General features: G+C 46.1%; 5 protein-coding genes across 5 annotated transcripts; 2 read left to right on the plus strand and 3 right to left on the minus strand.

Moving 5' to 3' along the window:
- Nucleotides 1–1013: 1013 nt before the first annotated feature.
- On the minus strand, nucleotides 1014–2912 carry GGS25DRAFT_533751 (DHS-like NAD/FAD-binding domain-containing protein; the record flags this gene model as incomplete). The annotated part of the gene is made up of 2 exons (XM_049265705.1): nucleotides 1014–2688; nucleotides 2759–2912. 2 exons carry the CDS (start codon nucleotides 2910–2912, stop codon nucleotides 1256–1258), a joined length of 1587 nt encoding a protein of 528 aa, XP_049113661.1. The 3' UTR covers nucleotides 1014–1255.
- Nucleotides 2913–3800: 888 nt separating this feature from the next.
- Nucleotides 3801–5520, minus strand: GGS25DRAFT_515388 (auxin efflux carrier; the record flags this gene model as incomplete). The annotated part of the gene is made up of 3 exons (XM_049263075.1): nucleotides 3801–3873; nucleotides 3937–5278; nucleotides 5334–5520. 3 exons carry the CDS (start codon nucleotides 5518–5520, stop codon nucleotides 3801–3803), a joined length of 1602 nt encoding a protein of 533 aa, XP_049113662.1.
- A 4720-nt stretch (nucleotides 5521–10240) lies between these two features.
- Nucleotides 10241–12252, plus strand: GGS25DRAFT_515389 (kinase-like protein; the record flags this gene model as incomplete). The annotated part of the gene is made up of 2 exons (XM_049263076.1): nucleotides 10241–11788; nucleotides 11851–12252. The coding sequence occupies 2 exons, from the start codon at nucleotides 10241–10243 to the stop codon at nucleotides 12250–12252; spliced, it is 1950 nt and encodes a 649-aa protein (XP_049113663.1).
- A 2705-nt stretch (nucleotides 12253–14957) lies between these two features.
- Nucleotides 14958–16503, minus strand: GGS25DRAFT_502348 (SUR7/PalI family-domain-containing protein). The gene is made up of 2 exons (XM_049262009.1): nucleotides 16359–16503; nucleotides 14958–16298 (listed from the first exon to the last, which is right to left on the minus strand). The coding sequence occupies exons 1-2, from the start codon at nucleotides 16369–16371 to the stop codon at nucleotides 15547–15549; spliced, it is 765 nt and encodes a 254-aa protein (XP_049113664.1). The 5' UTR covers nucleotides 16372–16503; the 3' UTR covers nucleotides 14958–15546.
- Nucleotides 16504–18708: 2205 nt separating this feature from the next.
- On the plus strand, nucleotides 18709–19146 carry GGS25DRAFT_524373 (uncharacterized protein; the record flags this gene model as incomplete). The annotated part of the gene is made up of 1 exon (XM_049264597.1): nucleotides 18709–19146. The coding sequence occupies one exon, from the start codon at nucleotides 18709–18711 to the stop codon at nucleotides 19144–19146; it is 438 nt and encodes a 145-aa protein (XP_049113665.1).
- Nucleotides 19147–22812: the final 3666 nt, after the last annotated feature.

A 22812-nucleotide genomic window follows, 5' to 3' on the forward strand; every position in this document is an offset into this window, starting at 1 on the left:
TGTGTGTTATTTGCAATCAAAAGCCGAGATACCCCCTTTCTTCCCTGTACTGCACTCTTTTGTTGCTGCTCATTCTCTGTAACCTCATTTACGATATCTAGCACTTATACCATATATTTACACCATTAGCATTACCATATACCTATATCCATGTTTTTTGATTCTTTTTAGTTTGCATATACCACAAAAAAGATACAAGAAAAAAAAGAGACCTAGGCGTTTGAAAATTTGGGGGATGGGACAAAAAGGAGTGGAAATTTTAGATAAAAGGGGCTAGACCGTACTGTACGTACTGTACATACTGTACCCAGGGCTTAGATATGGAAAGGGATGGAGGTGTTGGGAGGAGGAGGAGGAGGAGGAGGAGGAGATGGAGGTAGCGCTGGTGAAAATTAGAGAAAAGCAAGCGTTTTGTATATTGGTTTTTTTTATAGTTTATATATACTTACCTATATATATATATCATCGTCGTCGTTGTCGTTGTTACATTGTTGCTTTTTATGTCATGGCAGCGTTGCATTGTGTGTGCCTAGGGAGGTAGGGAGATACTCGGTACATTCGCCTTCATAGGCATAGGAGAGAGGACATGGGAAAGGAGAAAAGGGGGTATGTGTGTGTATAGCGTAGGAGAGCATAGCATACCTAGTCTCTAAACTATTCACATGTCTGGATATATGCCTAGGTTGGGTATCTACGGCTTCATATATGCAGTCCCAAGTCAACAGAGCAGGTAGTCAGGAGTTCATGCATCATTAGGTACCTATTCATCATCTCTCTTTCCACGTTAAACCTATCTATCCATCTGGTATCTAGGGAGGTAGGCAACATTACATGACATTTCCTCGGAAAACAGTATACACTAACTACCTAGGTACCTAGGGTAGAGTGTATATCTATTATCTACCTGCCTAACCTTACATGTATCTACATGTGTATGCATGATGTAGGTTAGTAGGCATCTGTAGATAGATATACACGACCTACCTTAGTATGCAGGCATATACCGAGCACCCAAGTATCTAGGTACTCAGCATGCATGCATGGATGCAATCAGCTCATCAGCGTCCTGCCCAAAACCAATTAATCAAGCAAGCCAGGAAGCAACTAGGCATGCTACACAGCACAAATCCAGAACAGTCCAAGGATGATGTGATGTGATGTCCTGTCCAGCCCATTCATTACAACGCCATGCATGCTCCCTATCCCATCCCAAGCATTAACACAATCACAATCCCAATCCCAATCCCAATCCCAACTACAACCCCTTACCCTTACCCTTACCCTCCTCCTCCTCTTCCACCGCAGGCTTCAGCGGCTCATAACTCAACGTCGGCTTTTCTTCCAGCCCTTCCTGCTGCCCCCCCAGCCCCCTACCCTCCCCCCCCTTTCCACCTTCCACCAACCCCCCTTCACCTTTCTCGCCGTCACCAGTGCTCTTTCGCGCATCAGCTGCTTGAGGATCTTTCTTATTATCATCGCAGCTCTGAGATTCTTCTTGTTTTCTTTCTTCTTTTTCTGCATCTTTTGGTTCGTGTCTTGCAAGGCTTCTTTCTGTTTCTTCTGCCGTAGTTGCATTTGCTTCTGTTTTATCTGCTGCTGCTGTTGTTGTTGCTGTTGCACTTGCTGTACTTGCGGTATTTGCTGCGATTCTTGACGTAGCCACGTCAGTTGCCGCGAAAGCTGCTGCTGATGCTCTTCTTCTTGCAGCAGCATCAGCACCCCCCGCCTGTTCCTGCATCGGCGCGTTAGCATCGGGCTCGTAGTAGGCCTCAGCGGTGGCGGTGGTGGTGGGCTCGAACATGTCCAACTTAGTCACCACGTCATCGGTCAGATCGTTCAGCTCCTTCTCCTTCTCCTTCTCCTTATCCTTACCCTCTTCTTCTTTCTGTTCTTGTTCTTGCTCTTGTTCTTGTTCTTGTTCTTGTTCTTGTTCCCGCGATTCATGAGTCAGCTGTCGGTTCGCCTCCTTCTCTCCCACAATCTTGCGCCACGTGGCCTCTAGCTCGTCCCGCCAGCCGAGCGCGTCAGCTAGTTGTCGAACCCCGGAGTCGCAATCTCCGAGACACAGGACATCGTCCGCGCGCGTTCCCAAGTCGCCGACGCGCTGAAGGTTAAACAGAACGCGGGGGACGCCGTCCTGGGCGCGGCTCGGCAAGGTCGCAAAAGGCTGCACCTGCAAGCTGGTGCCCATGATGAGCATGAGATCCGCGTCGCCGGGGACCGATAGGTTCGCGTAGAACTTCTCAGGCAGCTGTTCGCCGAAGAAGACGATGTCGGGCTTGACGAGGCCGTTGCAGTCCTCCTTGACGCAGTGCGGGGGCTCGCCGCGCTTGACGTGCTCGCGCATGCGGTCGTCGGGGAACTCGGTGCGGCAGTCGATGCAGCGCTGCGTGGCGAAGCTGCCGTGGGCCTCGACGATGCGGTCGCCGGGGACGCCGGCGGCGCGCTCGAGGCAGTCGATGTTCTGCGTGAAGAGCATGCGGAGGAGACCCTTCTTGGCCAGCAAGGCGATGAACACGTGGGAGACGGTGGGGTGGAAATTGCCCGGGTATAATTCTTTGGCTAGGAGATAGAAGGGCTCTGGATTGTTACGGAAGAAATCGATCTCGAAAACGGCCTCGGGGTGCGGTAGTTTGAGACGCGCGAGATTGTGATAGAGACCTGTATTGGGGGAGCGGAAATCGGGGACTGCATTTACTGGTCAGCTACGTTGCTCGAATATGCCATTTATCTGCCATATAATGCGAAAATAACATACTTCCAGCGGCGGTGGATATACCAGCACCGGTCATGACGACAACGTTTAACGAATCGCCATCGTTGATAAATTCGGCAACAGCCTCGAGGCTGCGGTCCGATAAAGTCTCGGTGGGTGTGTCCGGGTTGATAGGTTGCGATGCTTCTTGACCCATCTTCCACGGCGTACGCGAGCGTGAACTCGGCCCTTTTTGGTGACGAGGCTTCTTTTTGCGACCTATCCTGTTGGATTTTTTAATACTACGTACTGTATAATAGGAACAGCTTGTAAGGTAACCAGTTAGAATGATGGGAAAGTGCTGTAGCTTAAAAGGGGTTCGTAGAAGCTGTGTGAAAATGGTATGGAATGTGTTCATTTGCCATGAAAAAAAAAATCACATATAACTAGTTAGGTATGTAGTATGTAGATAGTTAGGTAGTAGATACCTCAGGTGCTAAATATGTATTTACCAGGTGTACTATGGATGCCTGCATACCTACCTTACATCATCTTACGCTGTATTAGGTAATAGGACATACTTAATATCTGATAAGATCGTCGCTCATGCGGCTCAGGGGCATTGTACAGCACTACTGAGATATATATAATACACGGCGTAAAGTATGTGGTACTTATTTGTAGATGCTTTTCAATTCGCCACTGTTCTATACAATCCTATCAAGCACAATTGCTTGATATCTGCTATGCTACCAGACTCCTAGTGCTCGCAAAACTTGCATTCCAATCCTTAAGTAATTATCTCAAAGGACTTTTTAATCAATGTACAATATGGCCGCACTAATGAAGGGAATACTGATTCGGGTCGCCCGTCACTCTCCTGAGCTCGGTATTGGACATGTTGGTTTTAGTCCTTGCCCTGTCCTGCCATCGGTTACAATTTCCATGTATATCTCAAATGCTAAGCCAAGCCCAAGCCCAAGCCCGTTTCCCTATGAAATTTTATAATCCGGTCCCTTTTTTTGGTCTTTTTTAAAATGTTTTCGTTTCGGACATCGCACATCGCACTGGGTATATTACATTCGTAAAGGGATCATCGACACCTTTAACCACTCAACTGAGCCCACTCCACAGTCTCTAGGGCTATCATAACAAGCACCAGCGTGGAAGGGAGGATCCTATTTATAATGTTAGATATTTCATTAATCAATTTTTGTTGATAAGGGTGGAAGCAAACTTACCAGATAACGTAGCTCTGGAATAATATTTTCGACATAACTCCCTCATAGACCTCATTTATTTGGCAAATCTGTGCCAATTGTAAAGCGCTGGGGGCACCTGTGAGGAGGAAGCAGACGATGACAAAGATCGGGTCATCGAGTATGCTAACCGGCACATACTTGGCAAAGAGCGCTAGGACAGGCGCCATGATAAGGGTAGGTAGAAGCATGCGGCTGATGAGCGAGGCCACGAGTAGCTTCTTCCCTATCTGTTCTTCCTCGGGATCCCTAACCTCTTGGGTTTGCGTGTTTCGAGCCAGATTGGCACCCAATACTACCAAGATAAGTGGTACAGCGACACCGCCAGTCTGCGTTACCGCCCTCGTTACACTGTTATTGACAAACGTTCCTTCCGAGAAGAAAACCCTCTGCAGATCGGGCACCGAAGCAACGACAATAGCGATGAGCATAGCCCATAGTGGCGGATTCATGAACTCCCAAAGGAAGCCGTACACTCGAAGCCATACTTTCCACGTCGTAGCCAAAACCTTCTGAACTGGGTTTGGTAGGCGCTGGTACACACGTCCAGAGCACAACGCAATGCGTTGCTTGGTAGATGTCATGGCTTTGTTGATACGAAGGCTCGCACGAACGAAACAACCCTGGAGCCCAGTGGGAACATCTGACTCGTTATCGCCTACCCGGGGAAATGACACCATGTCGCCGTTTATACCATTGCCGTATTTCTTTGGCGCTGATCGTCTCCTAGGTGTGCTAGCCTCATCATCTGAGTCAACGGGTGTTGTGAGTGACGTTCCGGCTACAGGGGTTCGACCAGCTGGCTCGTATGCGTCGGAATCATCCGAGGCATCTGAATGGCCATCCCCAAGAGTATGCTCATCCAGGCCTGGTATCAATGCTTCGGGCACATCATCGACATCATCGCGGTATCTGCCTTCCTCGACCGTCTCATCTTGATATTCTTCATATCGACTCTTAGGGGCCAACAAAACATGGTATCCCCAACTCCATCTGACCAACTGTCCGAGTTGTTGGAAAATCAAGAGATATAATATACCCCTTGCTGCCACCTCATCGTCGTTGTCGCCTGGTATTCTGTCCCAGTGGAGTCCCTTCAAGGTTTGCGACAAGGAGATAACCAGAGAAATCGGTAAAGAGTTGGAGTTGCCAAACACGCCCATAGCCGTCACAAAATTGGCGGGACGCTTCGCGAATCGGAATGCCTTGGACACGCCAACGGATACCACATATGAAACTAGAGTCTGGATGATAAAAATAACAGGTATGACTGCAAGATCGACTAGTTTGTCGGCGTTGAGTTGCGATGCTAGCTTTGTGAAGACTGCGAACTTGTTAGCGCGCGATGGGGGGTGATAACAGAAGTGGCATGAACGTACTTAGGCATGGTGTGAATAGCATGACATTCAAATTCGCGAGAAACTTCTGCTTTTCGGCATCGAAGTGTCCCAATCTTGCAATGACATAACCGGGCAAGCTGACACACACAACCTCCAAGACAGCCTCAAATACTAGCAATACTAGATGATCGATGGAGGGATGAGCGTCGTGGTTATTTTCGGCCATCACCATGGGGAGTGGGTCGAGTGTCCAGTTGGTGATCGCATTGTTGACTCGAAAGGGAGTCGGCTTCGTAAGTGTCCAATCCATCCTGTAAGTGTGAGGTTGAGCGATTACGGATGAGGTTGAAGAAGGTAGAGTGAGGTGGGATATATTAATGCCGTCGTGGTACGTTTTGGGCACTGTTAGTCTTTTCCCTTGGCGCAAGCTAGCGTATTCGTACGAACAAAGGAACGGGATTCCCGGGACTAAGCTTTGCCCCGTGGATCGATATGGACTACGGGCGAAGAAGAACAAGTTCTTCAAGGTTCCAAGTTTCAGGTGCCAAGCCGTGTATAATACTTGATTCCTCTTATCGAATATTGATTTCGTCAAGAAATCCCAGCACTATCCAGACCTGCTGCAGAGCTGTCAAGGTAAGACCTAAGAAGAATATATGATTTCCAGTGATAATAAGATAAATGAATTAAGAAAAGGAGGATATTGTAATCCTAGAGGAAAGGAAGGAAGGGGAATGGGGTAATGGTGTAAAGGGAAAGGGAAGGAGAGGAGGAAGAGGTAGAGGTAGAGGTAGAAAAAAAGGTAAAATGAAGAAGAGCAAGTTCTTTAAGTGAGGCTATTGTTCCTTTTTTTTCTTATTATATACGAAGTATGTATGATGACTTGGGTCTGAGCACAAGAAGAGAAAATGGATTAGTTCTACCTAGGGTAGTGAGTGAGCAGGGGGGGAAATGGATGGGATTAAAATGATTAAAATGATTCAGAACAAAATCCATGAAAGGATTATTAAATAAAGTACAGGGACGTTGAACTCCGGGATGAGCTGTTTTTGGCTTTTCGCCCTGGAGATCTCGAACTTACAAGCTTTTAGAAAGTAAAGTCGTACCGAATGAAACATCCATGGATCGGATCGCGTATTTTGTAGTGGCTAGTGTCATTTTTAGTGAGCATCTGGACTTCTTCGGGGGCTGGCTTAAAGCCGCCAAGCATGGCCTGGTTACAGCAGTGCGGCAGACCTGCAGGTCCCCTATGAAACAATTTGGCTTGAACCTTTGGTGTTAATTGATTGGTCCATTTGGTATCATCTAGTGCACTAAAAGTACTAAAACAGAATTGTCTGGTTACCGTCGTCGTAGTGTGGGGCGTGGATCAACCACTTCTAGGGCCTATTGGGGAAGTATCATTGATGGATGCACCGGAAATGGTACATGCACATACATTAACATACATGTGTACCCATAGTATCTCGCATCGGAGACCTCAATTATGTGTGTACACCATGTACCACCTTACCACCTACCTTAGGTTATGTACATAATATAGCGTTTGAACCGAAGAATCAGTGCCACGCTATGACGCTTCTGTCTCGGGTACTTACAGTGAAAGTGTAACGGGTAGAATTTAAGATACACGTGCATGGTTGTATGGTGTATGTTCAATGTTGATTTATCAATATGTAGCCCGTGCCGTGCCGTCCTTCATGATGCCTACATATATATGTATGATGTCTGGTCTTCAATATTCCTATATACCACTATGCCTACAAATCTATTTCCAACTACATATACTTCCCTATACTTGCTATTTCATTGCATGTAGCATATCGTCACTATCGTCACTATCGTCAGTATAGATGCAAATGACCTCTTTAGGCGCTAAAGTTGTGCATGTGGCTAGCTGGAGGCATTGAATGTTGCAACTTCAAGGAACCATGATGTTGTCGGCTATGGTACCTGTGCTTACTCAGTGCATTTCGCGCTCGGTATAATACTCACATCTACGGATGCAGCCAAGGGCTCGCCTACTGACCTTGGCAATACTTAGTATCATGAGATTTTGAGCGAGCAGGATCCGGAGCTACATACATAAATACAACCGTATCCTATTCAACAATCTTCCTCATAGGCTCTTCACCCACGCATCCTTGACTCACAGACATGACTTACAGGCATCCCCAGCGCTATGTAACCTAGCACGCGAACTCTCCTCTATACCTGCCCAGCGCGGAACAGAATTCAGTTCACGATACTGAGGAGTTCAAACCTCTCTTTAACGGACATCGCGATCAGTCAGCCGATGATCAACATACACATATGTGCCAAGTATTGTTTTTGCTCATTTTGTTCGCAGCGATGTATGTATTGTAACTCGAACGATGCAGCCGAAAGTGTGCTGTCCTACGGGCTGTGAAGTCGCCAAGCTGGAAGAGCGGTATAAAAATCCTTAGCCAAGAGGCAACAACACCCATATACCTGTTAACATCCGGGTAGAAACTTTTGGGTATCTACATAGCCTCAATGTTGGGTGTTGGCAGAGAAAGTGATGACGACCATGTGGCGATATGTGGCGATATGTGGCGATGATGCTATCTTATCTTATCAGCTTCTAATAAGTATGTAGGTACGTACCTACATAAATCGCAAATTCATACGTAATACTTGTGGCTTGGTAAAGCGGCTAATAATTTATGTTTGTAGTTACTACTTACCCACTTATACTACTATGTACTATGTTTTACCAGTAACCGTTATCGTGAAAACTTCAAGGTTCTTACAATGTCATGAAGCTTCCATACCAGACAGCTCAGAGTCAGAGAGCATGACCGAATTGTCTTCAAATTCGATGCGGAATATATAGTGCATTGCTACTTTGATAGCATCATTTGCGGGGTGGCTTACCAAGCTTTCTTATGCAAAAGGAAAGATCGTCGAGTGCTGCCAATGCTGGCATTGGGCTGTTCGTGATGTGATGTATTGCAACTTACCCAAACATCCGATTTATTTCTATTCCCCAGCTACACCCCTACTATGTAAGTTGGCTCGTGATAATTGTTGATGTCTCCCCCACTTACTACCTAGGGTAGATGGGTTTTTGTTCGTTAGGTAGGATTGATCATGCCGTTCCTGATTTCTCCAACCATCCCTCGAGCTTTTGTGTTTTTCTTCGACAGCCAACCTGCCAGCCTGCCAGCCTGCCAGCCTACCTTGAATCTGCGAGTCAACCGGTTTACCTAGGGTGCCCCATAATAATGACGCAAATGACTCTTCATGTTTTTTTCTCAGTCCTACTCTAACTGGCTATGTAGGCGCAATACGATAGTTGTATGTAATGAGGAATTTTGAACTAGAAGAAGAGAGATTGTCTTAGAAAAGAGAATCCATTTCTGAAGATCCGCGGCTAGAGTTACCTATATGTGCTATCATTGTTAAAGGTTTCGTATCATTAAAAGTTATCAGAATCGTTTGATTTGATTCAATGTTACCTAGTAGAAACTAAAAGTCTACTATGCACATAGGGTATCTAGGGTAGTTATCTACAAGCTTAGATCACGTGAAATAAATAGTTACTTGAGTATGTATTCTTAGAGTTTTCACAGGCCTCCCAAGACATTTTCAGCAACATTGAACTTCAAAACTTCAACAGAGAGAAAGTAGAAACGCGGGGCATTTTTGTCGCTCCCCCCATCATCAGGTTCCACATTCAAAAGCCATCCACTAAAAAAACATTAATCATTGTATCAGACTAGTTATCAGTCTATCTGCCACTGCAAGTTTACGGACCACCACCATTGAAATATTTCCCCATCATTAATTCATCTATCTCCAACAATCACCACTTTTTTTTTTTTTTTTTTTTTTTTTCTAAAAGAAGAAAAAAATATTATAACAGTTACTAGACTGAAACTCCAAAACTTGAAGATTGGAAGGTCCAAGGAAGAACAGACACGTCTGAGAGGTTCCACAACTCTATGCTTTGTCAACTTGGTCTTGGTCTTTAACAAAATTCCCCCATTCACCAATTCAACCTGGTTTCCTCCCACCAAAACACCATCACCTTACCTACCTACCTACAACTTCTAGGAACCAAACAGTTAAAGCAGCCATTACATTACGTACTACAAAAAAGTCGGAAAACTGATGAATATCACAATTGGGCAGCTCAAGCTAGTGTCTCGGATTTGACAAGGTTTGTGCAGCCCTACATGTTGCTTACTTACCCTCTCTACCCAGCCAGCCAGCCAGTCTACCTTGGCGACATCTAAGGGATTTTCAAGTTACTTTCCACGGCTACCATATTCCATTAGTTGTCCACGACATGCTAAAGCCTACCTACATATCCTAATATCACATGTTCCTGCCTACCTTTACCTACATAGGTACCTACAACTTACAGATATACATCATACACACATATACACATATATCAATACCTTCACATCATACTTACCCTCCCTTCTTCGTACTTGTCTACTTCAATAAAATAGCCTAAGCTCTGCCTTCGTTTCGAACCATGACCGCTAATAAAAATAAAAGTACATAGTAATAATCCTACCTATTGTAGACGACTCAAGATTCTTGCCGTCGACGAATCGGCCATTGCGCCCTGAGCCAATTTCTTCATGTACAGATTGAACTTCCTTCCTTCTACCTGATACTCGATTACTAGAGAACTCAATCAATAGTCTCGCCTAGTCATCAAGGCACTCTATCATTAGGCTTTAGTGTTTGTCGGTGCTGCTATCCCCCCCGCCTTCCATCATCCGCCCGCTCGTCTTACTAGATCAGATCTTCCAACACCACCACCTCTATCACTACTACCGCTACAATCACTTCTACTCTACCAATATCAACCCAATTCTCCATCGTTCTATACTAGTTGGTGATGATACGAAAGCCGCGTCATTAGACTGTCCATTTTCCCCTTATTTGGCGCCGAAACCTTCACTATGGCCGGCGTACATGACGATCCGGACTCAATGCCCGCGACGCCGGATGAGATGATAGACAAGGAGATTCTAGGCAGCCCTGGATCTCCTGGTTCTGTCGACTCTTCAGAAGCTGGCACGCCGCTCGAGACACCCGAGGAGCTCTCAGACGAGCCACCTAAGAGAATGCCGTCATTACGATCCATATCCGACCCCCAAAACACAGGTCATCAAATGTCCGCGTCGTCGACGCATGTGGGTGTATTATCTAATGCAAGGCGCCCTCCTGCTGCTGCGCATATGTCCAGTGGCCGTCTACCGGATGACATTAATGCAAAGATGCGAGCTTTTCACCTCTCTCGCCAAGGCGGTCCTCCTATGAGCTCTCCTCAACCTACCCCGCCTTCGGGGCCTTCTCCGGGTGGCCCGGTCATTGGTGGTCTACCTAGACATATGCCAATTCCCGGAGCTGTTCGTCCTGGTGCTCCCTCATTTCCCAAATCAGCCCCTAACGTACCCTCCATGCCGCAGGGAGGAGGACTGGCCGGGAAGAGGCGGTTCGGGTTGAAACTTGGGGATATGGGGGGAGGGACTTCACCGGCGTCTTCTGCTTCTTCCGGCTCTGGCATAAATCCTCAGCAGCAGCTGAACCAAAATGGAAGAGGTCATATGTCACAGATGAAGCAATTCGAAGAGTACATCGATTCCGAAAAGGGGTACCTCACCTTCAAGGGGAAGGCGATCATCACCAACAAAGGAGTTGACTTCTCGGACGGGTCGGTCTTCAGAATATCACTCGACGAAATTGAAAAGTTAGATGAGCTAGGGAAAGGAAATTACGGCATCGTATATAAAGTAAAGCATATGAAACCAAGAGTCCCACGCTTTGGTCCGGGCCTTTCTGGCCTCAAATCTACGTCTTTGCAGGGATTACCAACAGGTGCACAGGATCAAGAAGACAGTGATACCAGCACAAAGTCTAGTTCCGGGATGGTCATGGCTATGAAAGAGATACGTCTTGAGCTAGACGAAGCGAAATTGACGACGATATTGAAAGAATTGGTCATCCTACACGAATGTGCGTCCCCATACATCATCGAATTCTACGGGGCCTTTTTTCAAGAAAGTGCCGTGTACATGTGTCTCGAATATATGGACGGCGGTTCCATTGACAAGCTATACTCTGGGGGCATTCCGGAAAATGTGCTTCGCAAGATTACATATTGCACCGTAATGGGTCTTAAGGAATTGAAGGACAAGCACAACATAATTCACCGTGACGTCAAACCTACGAATATTCTCATCAATACGAAAGGACAGGTCAAGATCTGCGATTTCGGTGTGAGCGGCAATCTTGTGGCCAGCATCGCCAAGACCAACATTGGATGCCAAAGTTATATGGCACCTGAGCGAATTTCTGGTGGTTCATTTATGCATGCCGGCGCTGGAGACGGAACTTACAGCGTACAAAGTGATATATGGAGTTTGGGTCTAACGATCATCGAGTGCGGCATGGGGAAATATCCATACCCCCCTGAAGTATCGTCGACTATTTTCAGTCAGCTAAGCGTAAGAATAAGCTCAACGCCCCCTTTTGAATTATCAGTTCAACTAACATATATGTGTGTTAGGCCATCGTCGAAGGAGACCCGCCGGATCTACCGGATCGATATTCCGAAGCAGCATGCGAATTCGTCCACGGTTGTCTCAACAAAATCCCCAAACTGAGACCAACGTATCAGGCACTATTATCTTCTGTGTGGCTTGAGGATCTGGCGAAACCGGAGACGATTGCCGAAGAAGAGGAAGAAGTAGAGGAGAATGATGCGAGCGCCGAAGCAGTGGCCGGTGCAGCTGGGAAGTTTGACTTCAGCCACTCGACCACTGATGATTCTGAGGTGGCTACTTGGGTTCGGGAGGTGCTAGAGAAGAAACAGAGTGGGCAGTACGGCGAGATAGAAGGGCAGCCAGCGCTCCACCACGCCCCATTTGACGCTGTAAGCCCTTTAGCCAGCCCACGAATTGGAGTTTAGCGATGGTATGGAGCAATATTCCCCATTAGACGAGGACGATAATGATAAGGGAGGATATTCCTGTGGCATTGGTGGTGGAGCAGGTTCTCCGCGGTCCTCTCACGAATACTTCGAGAACATAGCATCATTTGGCGTACAGACTTCTTTAACACATAGCAGATCATGGGCGGCATACTATCTCAATTTTTTCCACTCACCATTGTTTCCCTTTCAACTCCACATACTAGGGATTATTAAGGGGTTTGAAAATGGCAATATGGGCGGAAAGAGACGTCCCTGTACACGTATTCGGGATAAGGAAGGATGGCAATATTCGGATAGGGGCAACACATATGAGAATAGGTAGGCCATGTGATATTATACAAATTTTGGCATGAAGGAAGAGCAGTTCTAATCAGCAATGGCAATTTCGAGAGGTTTTTTCTTTTTCCTTTTCCAACAAGCAATTATTGTACATCTCGGTGGCTCTTTTTGTTTTGGCCTTACACTCGGGAGGAATAAAGCTGGACTGCAAATCTTTTTTTTGTCGTCATCCATAATTTCATGCCTGCCATCGAGTGCCTTTCAACAGTCGGCAACAATCAGCAACAGACATGGGCGAATAATCGAAGGTTACCAGGGGAAGTATATTTCGCGCAGAAGCAGAAGACAAGAAAGAGACAAGAGACAAGAGACAATCGGGAATTTGTATTCTATACGGAGTTTTAAGGAAGGAGGGAGGGTAAAGCGCATACATGCCTACCTATATACATAGGAGGAGGGAAACAAGACCTTTTTTTGTCGACCTCGCTGAGTTCAGATTGAAGAGAAATAAGGAGAAGAGAATATTGCCACTACCTAAGTACTTATGGTTATACTTGTTATTGCCTGTTCGAAGAGTGGGATGGATTGTGTGTGGTGAGGTGGGGGAGTATAGTGAAGTGAAGGGAAGGGAAGGGAAGGGAAGGGAAGGGAAGGGGAGGGGAGTAAGGAGTAAACAACGATTTAATTAATTTGCGAGGAAGGTGAGGAGGTAAGGAGGTGTTGGCGAAAAGATTGAGAAAAGTGAGGTAGATAGGTGTCTACGGAGACAAGCAAGAAAGCAAGCAGAATATAAAAATCGTGGTTGTCATCGTCGATGTTGTTGTTGTCGAGACTACGAAGATTTGGAGATTACCTACCTAGACAGGTACGTGCTTAACCTGACATAAGTTCGATCATCTGGGCAGTCAGTCAGTGAAGCTTGAAAGTGTGCTTGATGTGAAGTGAAGTGAGATGAACTGTTGTTTGTCTACCTGGTAAGTACCTACCTAACCTAGGTACCTAAGACATGTCGTTAAGGGTTGGTTGGCTGGTTGGCTGGTTGGGTTGATACCTACCTCACCTAGGCACAGACTAACCTTGGAAGTAGGGAAGTAAATTAAGGATAATGCTAGGAAAGGGGTAAATAGACACCTAGGTACCTAAGGTGCTAAGACTTTAGAAGATATCTACATATTTCGATGTCTCCCAGACACGATATCGAGGAAAATAGGTACCCAACCCATTAACCACCGATATAGTAGGCACGGAGGTCAAGCCTACGCTCTTGACAAGTCCATCCAGCCGAGTTCCAACACAGCCGTGCAGACCACACCAAGAACCAGATAACCGCCAAAACTACCTATACCTACCTACCTACTCACCCACCCACCGTGAACAGGGCAAACACTCGTGGATACGAACTAGGGTGCCAATATCTCCCACGACAGGTCTCAACCACACCACCTTAGACAACGAGTCACCTACCTATAATACGGCTCCAAGGTATACATATATATATATATGTCCAACACTACCTAGGTAGGTACGTAAGTTGCTTACATCCAGATTACAATCAGAAGCAGCTAACTACCAGGTAACGCACACAAGCCTCAACATGTCTTAGCTGGACTTTGACTACCTACCTACCTAACCCTAGGGTACCTACCACCCCCCTCCTATCCAACTTTAATATTACCTCCCCCATCCACAGTAAACGAGCTTAGCAACCAGACAACAACATATTAACCCCCTACCCCTACCCCTTATTCCTCTCTACGCAACTACATCTCCTTCCCACTTACCTACCTACCTACCTACTCACTTACCATACATACATACATACATACATACACACATACATACACACAAATCCCAAACCCAGATATAGGTAGACAGGCAGGCAGGCAGGCAGCTTACCTAGCAACTAGATAGTTAGGTGAAGTCTAACCTAGTTACATACCTACCACCAACCACACCATGATCATTTAGCTCAGGGGCCGCTGATTACGTAGCCCCCCCTTCCCCCTTCCCCCTTCCCCTTTAGCTAGTAGCCCAACTACTACTACTACTACTACAAAAAAAAAAAAAAAGGGGGGGGAGAACAAGTTACCGAGACAAGTCTTAAGATCAATTACTACTAGTTATTGTCAGATAAGTTAGTTAGTTACATCGAAGCAGCATCTTGAGACATTGGCCCTCAAGTGAAACCAACCAACAAACAAACAAAATTATAGGTAGGTACAGTACCTGCATACGTAGGCTCGCACGTGTATCGATAGTTTGTGCTGTCTAATTTCCTTTCTATGTAGGTACCTACGAATTACGTACCTATACCTAGTATACTAGTAAGTTAGGTAGTACCTACATAGGTTACCTGAACTCGAGAGGGAGGGATACACCGCCAAAATATATTCCTCGAATGATTGAAAAATAATTCATCAGTATTAGTTATTTAGTTTTAGTTTGTAGTTATCTAGCATAACGATCGAGGCTTAGCTAACCACACCACCGCAGTGCAGTGACAGCTAGTGAACTAGTTAGAGGTTTGGTATCTCAAGATTATTACATCCCCTACGTCCTCAGTCAAGATCATTTCCATCTTCATCTTCATCCTCTGTTTTCTCTGCAACGAACAAACAGACTTAGTAATCATAGATAAACCCCCTACTTCCCTTTAGAATATCTCATCTTGTCGTCTGTCCGTTTCATTATTATCGTCATTAGTATCCCCCTCATTCATTCCCCTTGTGCCGAGCCAAGTGTTGCGTAGAAAACCAACGGCGTGCGTGATGGTAGTAGTAAGTAATAAGTGATAGGCGGAATTATTAATCAAATTCCCCTATTTCGTGTATTGTTTGAATTTTTTTCTTGATTGTTGAAAGTTATATCGTGAATATCGCATCCTTTCGTTTCGTTTTCTCGCCATGTCTCGTTTCGGGGAATATCAACGTCTCTGGCTTTTGTTCTCGTTCTCGCAGCTACCTCCCAAACCCTCACTCAACCTCGAGTAGTTTAAGCGTAGTCTTCCTTGACCCGTCGGCCATTCATATCATAACTCCGTCGGCTCCTAACGCTCCTCTGGCGCCCCCATCGTCGGCCACCACTGCCACTTCCACTACCATAGGTACCTTCCTTGCTGCCTCGGATTCCAATGCAAAAGAGTATCGTAGCGATCAGCAGCGCGGTCCAGCTACCCCAGCTAAAGCCAAAGGCATACCGGCCTAGACTTGCCTCGCGGCCATTCGCGATGAAAATGTTGCGCATGCGGACGAAGACGGCAGTCATCAAGGAAACGGCGATGGTGTGGAAGAAGAGCGCAACAAGAGCCATGAGTCCGGCGATGGCGGAGCCCAAGCGACCGCAGCACGCGACGAATCCGGAAAAGAAGGCCAGGATAGAGAAGACAAGGGCGATGAGATAGAAGACCCAACCAAAGCGCCACATATAAAAGAAGTATTCGCTGGTGGTGTCACCACCGTGTTCGCCGATAAGTTCCGAAGGCGCATTTTCCGGGTTGCCAGACCAGGCCCAACCCAACGGGGGAGCAGGAGTTGCTTTGCTGCAGTCCTGGTTGTTCTCGCCGCAGATATAAAAGTAGGCCCATTGCGTGACGGAACGGGCGCCAGTAATACCGTCGGTGTTGGCGGAGAGGAAGTAGGTTTCTTGTAAAGGCGAGGTGGTGGTTACGGCGGATAATATGACGAAGAATAGCATAGCCAGCGAGCCGGCAAGGAATAATAGGGAAAGAGGCGCCAGGTAAGTATCTATATGATGGTTAGCGACAGCGCATGCGACGAGGATATCTGGGGGTGCGAAAGACTTACTTGCCCGCGCCATTTTGGGTGTGGATTGCCGGTCAAGCCGGAAGGGTTGCACAAGAGGCGGCGCGCTTTTTATTTAGAAAGAACAATCAAATGCTCGAAGCTGGGACGAGGAAATGTGTTAGATGGTCGAGTCTTAAGGTTTGAAGGAAATGAGTTGAATATGCAAGATCAAGATCTTGACCTTGGCAAGGGCGACATAATAGCCTTTAAAAAAAGGATTTGACTGGGGTTCAAAGACATTGTTCAGAAACACTCACCTTTTTTTGAGAACCCTGGTTTGTTCTGGATCGTCTTAGATTACGATGTCTTAGATACGAATCCGGAAGTCGGTGTGTGCGTATGTGTATGGGTATGAGAGAGGGAGAGATCAAAGCCAAGCAAGTGTATCCAAATGGTATCCAGATGGTATGTATGGTGGATTATCTCTTGATGCTGTTGAGGTTGGCTTTTTTTGGCTTGTGCTCTGCAAGTTCTGGATTAGATAAAAAAGAATATACTGTGTTGATAGCAAACAGGATTATTCTGGTTAAGCAGAGTACTCTAGATTATGGAAGTATATTATCGAAAAGAGAGGGAATCAAGATGCTGATATGACGGAAATACCAAATAGAAAAACCCTTAAGAATGGAAGAAAGAAGAATAAGAGAACAAGCTTAATCGACCCATATGAAGCCACTCAGCTGTTGATGTTGGAAAGGAAAAAAAAGGACAAAAAAAAAAGGTCGCGCCCGTCCCGTCGTCAAAGAGTGGGTACACGGAGCTAGTGCTAATAGGTGGGGCAGCTGGGGCAGCAATGACGACACTGACCTTACTGACGAAGCTACTGGAAGAAGCTCGTTACCTGAAAAGGACTAGTGCTGTGAGCTTAGCCTGAACCAGCTAAGGGAACAAAGTTCTAAACTCAATGCTAATATCCATGGAACTTGAACCTGAATTTAATGAGTCTACCATGGTACGATAGTACATAGTTAACTACAGCATTGATATAATTATCCATTTACCGTCTTTTTACTAACGTTCCCAGTTTTGATGTTCGAATGTTACCTGTCTAGCCCTGCTTCCAGCCTAGTACTATGTAAGTAGTAAGCTATTAACAAGCTAACAAGCTAATAAGCTAACAAGCTAGCAAGTTAAGGTCACGAGTTAATAACTTCAATGTTAACAAGATACGAATAAGAAGAAAAAGAGTATAAATATGAATACGTCACCTACTCAGCCCAAAATTCGCAATTCAACAAAGAAACAATAAAAGCTATGCATCTCCATACCTAGTATGTATCTATCCTGTAAATGCCTAACCTAACCATCGCAAACATCATCAATAGGCTAATCATCACCATGATGTCGAGGCGTCGTCACCTCCTTCTAGAGGCTTAGTTGGACGATTACGATAACGTGGTTGCATCGCCCTGTTTGCTTATGTATACTGTCTCCCGCCATATCCGAACTCTCAGTGCTGTCACTTATTAGTTATCTTACTACTAACTAGTAGTACATAGCAAGTAGTTGTTATGCATATACATTATGAAAGCAATTGGCTTACATAACTGCTCAACTACGTATCAGTATTCTATTGGTCTGAGACAGACATCTGGAGGACCAGCGACAGGGAAAGCATTGAAGTCTTCATATGGATAGTAGCAACTTCGCAAGTGACACTGAGGAATAACGTCACCCCAAGAGAGACTGTAGAGGCAATAGCAATAGAACCCTCAGCACTCACTCAAAAGAGGCACGCAAGTCAAGGCATCAGCATAGCTAGATTCCTGAATCGCATTGTTCACCTACCTTGTCTACACGATCAAAACATGAAAGAATTCCTTTGTTCCATGCCATGTTTCCTTGTCGCCCGCCCTTTTAGAATGACATTATCCTCAGCGCTCTCTTCATTGTTGTATAGCGCTCTAAAGCGCCCCAAGGTAGGGCATCAATGAAGAATCCCTAAGTGACAATACCCTTCCCCGGGCTGAACATCCGTATTGTTTGCATATATACCCCCATCAACCGCTCGTTGGGGGTACCCATGAGGATGAAGAGAGAGGTGTATAGAGACAGAGAGACAGAGTTGCAAAAGTACCTATTAATCGAATCCCTTTGAATGAACCCACCGAAAACGAAACCCCTAATATCGACGCAAGCAACTCGAATCCAACTGTCTCTGTAGAGCCCCCCTCCCCCTTTTCCTTTCGTCTTTTCCCTTTTCGGTACCTGTGAAGTGTCGCGCGACATAGGTGGGTGATCTGTAATCTGCTCTATAAAGGAGCTACCTAATTGCCTAATACCTACCTACTATCTCCATACCTATCAACCTACCACGTGCTACAGCAACACCTACCTACCTACCTACAAAATGCCTTACATAACCACAACCCCCCTCGAAACCCCCACAACACCAACACCACACGCCCCTAGAATCGGAAAACACCAGGAATCCATCTACGCAGACCCCTGGCACGTGTTCATCCTCTGGGTCCTCGCCGGCGTCTTCTGCGGCGTCGTCCTCGCCTACGTGAAGGATTACTGCGCTGCGCGGGCGCGCTGCCGGATACCTGCTGTTGCCACCACTGCTGCTGCTACTGATATGGCTGCTTCTGTTGTTAGTATTGCTGACGACGCTGCTAGTGTCACTACGGTTATAATGGTTGACGAGCGGACGAGCCTCCTGAGGTGGGCGTCGAATTACACGGCTGATGACGAGATGAGCCTGGACGAGTCGAGTGGGTATGGGGCTTGCGTGGATAGAAGTGAGGTAGGTGGTGGTCCCTCGGTCTATGGTTGCTCGGTCTAGATTTTCTTTTTTTCTTTTTTTCTTTTTTTCTTTTTTTCTTCTTTTCTTTTGTTCCTTTTGGAAGTTGGTGGTGGTGGTGGTGGTGGGTATGTTAGGTAACCACCTGTCCAGACTGGGCTCTGTGTAAGTATACGCCGTGGGATATGGGCCATTGCTGGGTATTGCGTTTGGAAATAGGATGTCTTTAAAAGGTAGTATAGGTTGCATACTATGTACATTAGGCGTTTGTAGCCATGGTTTAGGAGAAGAGGAGAGCGATCTGATATTCTTGAACCCGGGGGATAGAAAGCAAAAAGGAGAGGAGATATGGTCAAGCGATCACTTCACTGGAACCGATACCACTCATTACATATAACAACTTTTTCTATGTAGTTAATATTATATACAATACTCACGCAGTTGCTTTGTTCTGTACATACATACTAAGGGTCCTAGTAATAGTTATAGTAAAAGGGGTAACCCAAAACAGCCTTGTCCTTGTTCTTGTATAGAGACACCTGTAAGTCAATCTATCAAAACTCTTCCCTGTTATACTTGATTTCTAGTATGTAGGTATATAGAAGTTAGTGTAAAAGCATTCACATGAAAAAAGGGTTGACGGGTCGTGTAGGTGAAACCCTCACTGTTGAATAACCTAGAAAGAAGCTTGCGAGGCTAATGTAGAAACAACCATCAGTTAATTGATATATACATACCTAGGTAGGCTGTTACGTTTGAAACACTCTATGCTATCTGCTCAAAGTATATCTCCTCGATACGATATTTATATTCTTTCCACGGACAGTCCTTGTTACTTGCTCGGGCTGGTGGCGTCATATGGATAAAACCCGTAAAGCCAATACCTATGAGACTGCACATATTCGGCAAACAGGACATCCTCATTCCAAGATGAGTGTCACGAGGCGGAACCTAGAAGACGCAGAATGATATTGCTCTTGCGCGGGGGCCTCTACAATCTCCCTGGGGCTATGTAGGCTATGAATTCTACAAAAGCTATGTATGCTGTCTTTGTTCTATGGATATGACCCCCCACGTAGTCCCGGGCATACACTTGACCATGAGTAGGTACCAGGAGCTACCTATATAATAGCTAGCTAAGGCTTTTACCTAGCTGCTGAGTAACGGAGCACACAGCGCGTATACATTGGGTATATAAAGGGGCGGCACGCCCCCTTCTCTCCGACTTGGGAGTAGAAGGTAGGCGTCAATTCAGTTAACTTTCCTATCACAGCCCCTAGACTAGCTTCTAACCTATCTAGCTACTGAGTTACTGCTGTACACTTGCTATCACCCGATGCAAGACCTCTAGCATGGGATAAACCCTGACAATGAGCCAGTAGCCGTGCTGGTGCTACTCACCCATTCACATCACCGGAATCAATTCTACGTTACTCGCCTCTCCTATACTTCTTCTAGTAGGTAACTACTCTTATTGCCATGTAACCTAGGTAACGCAGTATGCATTTAGGGAGATAACAGCGAGTTTTATCCTGTTTAAAGCTTTTACATAGACTACGGCTATATCACAATATATCACCAGCGCTAAAAACCTGAAATACCCATGCTTTGCCTTATAATTCACCTCACATAGATTAGCAGAGCAATAAAGACAGCTGCTACTGTTCCGAGGTTATCATGCTAGTCGCGGTGTCTGGTGCCGACAGCAATCGTTCGGTAGATATGCTCGTGTATAGCCTACCATCATGCATCGAATACAGCTATTTTACACCAGAGGGCAGTATTACCTATGAATCCTCTAAAACTGGTATGCGTGACTGTCGAAACTTTCCGTATTGTACTGTGCTCTGATCACCAACCATCTAAGCAATACGGAATGTGTCAAACGGCAGCCAGCTCCAACCACAAGATGACCTCGATATTATTGCTGATCCTTCTCACAACACAACACATGTCAGCTGGAATCGTGTCTCCTAACCTACCTGCCGCGCATGGAGGTGAATGATCTGACTTATATAGAAGCAACCAGGTAGCCAGTTAGCTAGGTAGTAGACGAAGCTCGCATTGCCTTGCTCAACCTGGACGAATCTACTAGGTTAGGTACCTGCGTAACACATAGCACCTGACGAGCAACCATAATATAGTAAGCAGGTAAGCATGTGTATACCTACATATATACCTAGGTAGGTACACACTTCTTCCGGTTAAAAACAGAGCAAAAATCGGCGAATCCGGAAACACCCACGTGGACTACCTACCTAGTACCTCCTACCCAGGAGCGGGACCCTTGCCATCCCGTCATCACAACCGATCTAACCCCCCCCTATTCCCGTCTCACGACATCATCGCGAGAGCTGACGGCGATCCTCCCAGGTTACAACAACCACTATAACAACGACAACCTAATAAAAATAGCAATGATACTAACTAGGCTAGGTGGCAATAGTAACAACACACACTAGACATCCGAATGAAGCACCCAGGACCTATGCATGCCCGAGAAGAGGATCACGGTAGCGCTTATGCGGTCTTGTCCCATGATCTGATTTGATCCCAAGGTTAGACAGCAGTGTCGCGCACCTTCCATCAACTTCTTTACCTACCTTCCTACCTACCTACAGGTTTTCTTTCCTTCTTCTACGTGTAATGTAAGCACCGCGCTCCAAGGCTAGATCCATAGGTATGCTTCTATTCTAGCAAGGAGAACAAACCACCCTGGCTTTAGCAGAATCGCGATTATATACCTAGGTATACCACCTACACGTACCTACCTACACTACAGTACTACCCAGGTAACTAGGTAAAAGTAAGGACCCAGCTTACTCCCGAGAAAGCGCCCATGACTGCCGAACAACCAACTTACCAACTAGGTAGTTAACCTGGGTGTCCGTTTTCGTTCATATTCCCAAGGGGGAAATTAAATACACGTGTAGTAGGTTACCTAGGGCTTAATCACGGCTACTATAGCCCCCCCCTTGTCACTTACGGGTTGGGAAAGATGAAAGTTGGCGAGAAAAGTTGTATTAACTTACTTAAATAACGTGTGTTGGCTGTTACACATGTTAATAATAAGTCGAGTTTTATACGGCCGGCCCAACGCACCTAACTCACCTTGAAACCAGTATGTTAGAATGGGAAAGGGCATATAACCTACCTACCTACTATGTAGTAGGTTATAACGTGCTACATGAATGTCTACATCTCTAACTAACTACCGAGGTGCCTAGGTTAGGTATGTATCTAAGTCAAGGCCATAATGCCATAACCGCAGCTAACCAGCTTACCTACTCAGGCAAGGGGGCTCACTCAGGAATCATCGCGCGGAGCCGGCGGACGTCCCGTTCGGACCCGAACGCGGCCGGTGGGAAGAGAAAGTGTCGTGTGAAAATACGCACGGGACCGCTGGATGCAAGCGGGAATATGGAAGAGGCGAGGTCTGCAGTCTGCGTTAGGCGAACCTACCCTCTGTCTCCGGAGGTTGACAATTCGAGTGCAATTGTAAGCCCACTTGTGAAGATCTGACTCTGTGCGTCTGATTGGTGGGATATTCCCGTTCTCGTTACCTCGGATCTTTTTACTAGGTTGGTAGGTAGGTTGGGACGGGGTAACCTGTCAGTAAGCGAGAAGTCACGGACCCGAGCGATGGACCCGTCAGAACCCGGGCACGTGCCGGGAATGCAGCGGCTGTGGTATGGATGGCGTATGGTA

This window comes from Hypoxylon fragiforme (genome assembly GCF_022984875.1).
Source record: "Hypoxylon fragiforme strain CBS 206.31 chromosome Unknown GGS25scaffold_8, whole genome shotgun sequence".
In the NCBI taxonomy this organism is placed as follows: domain Eukaryota; kingdom Fungi; phylum Ascomycota; class Sordariomycetes; order Xylariales; family Hypoxylaceae; genus Hypoxylon; species Hypoxylon fragiforme.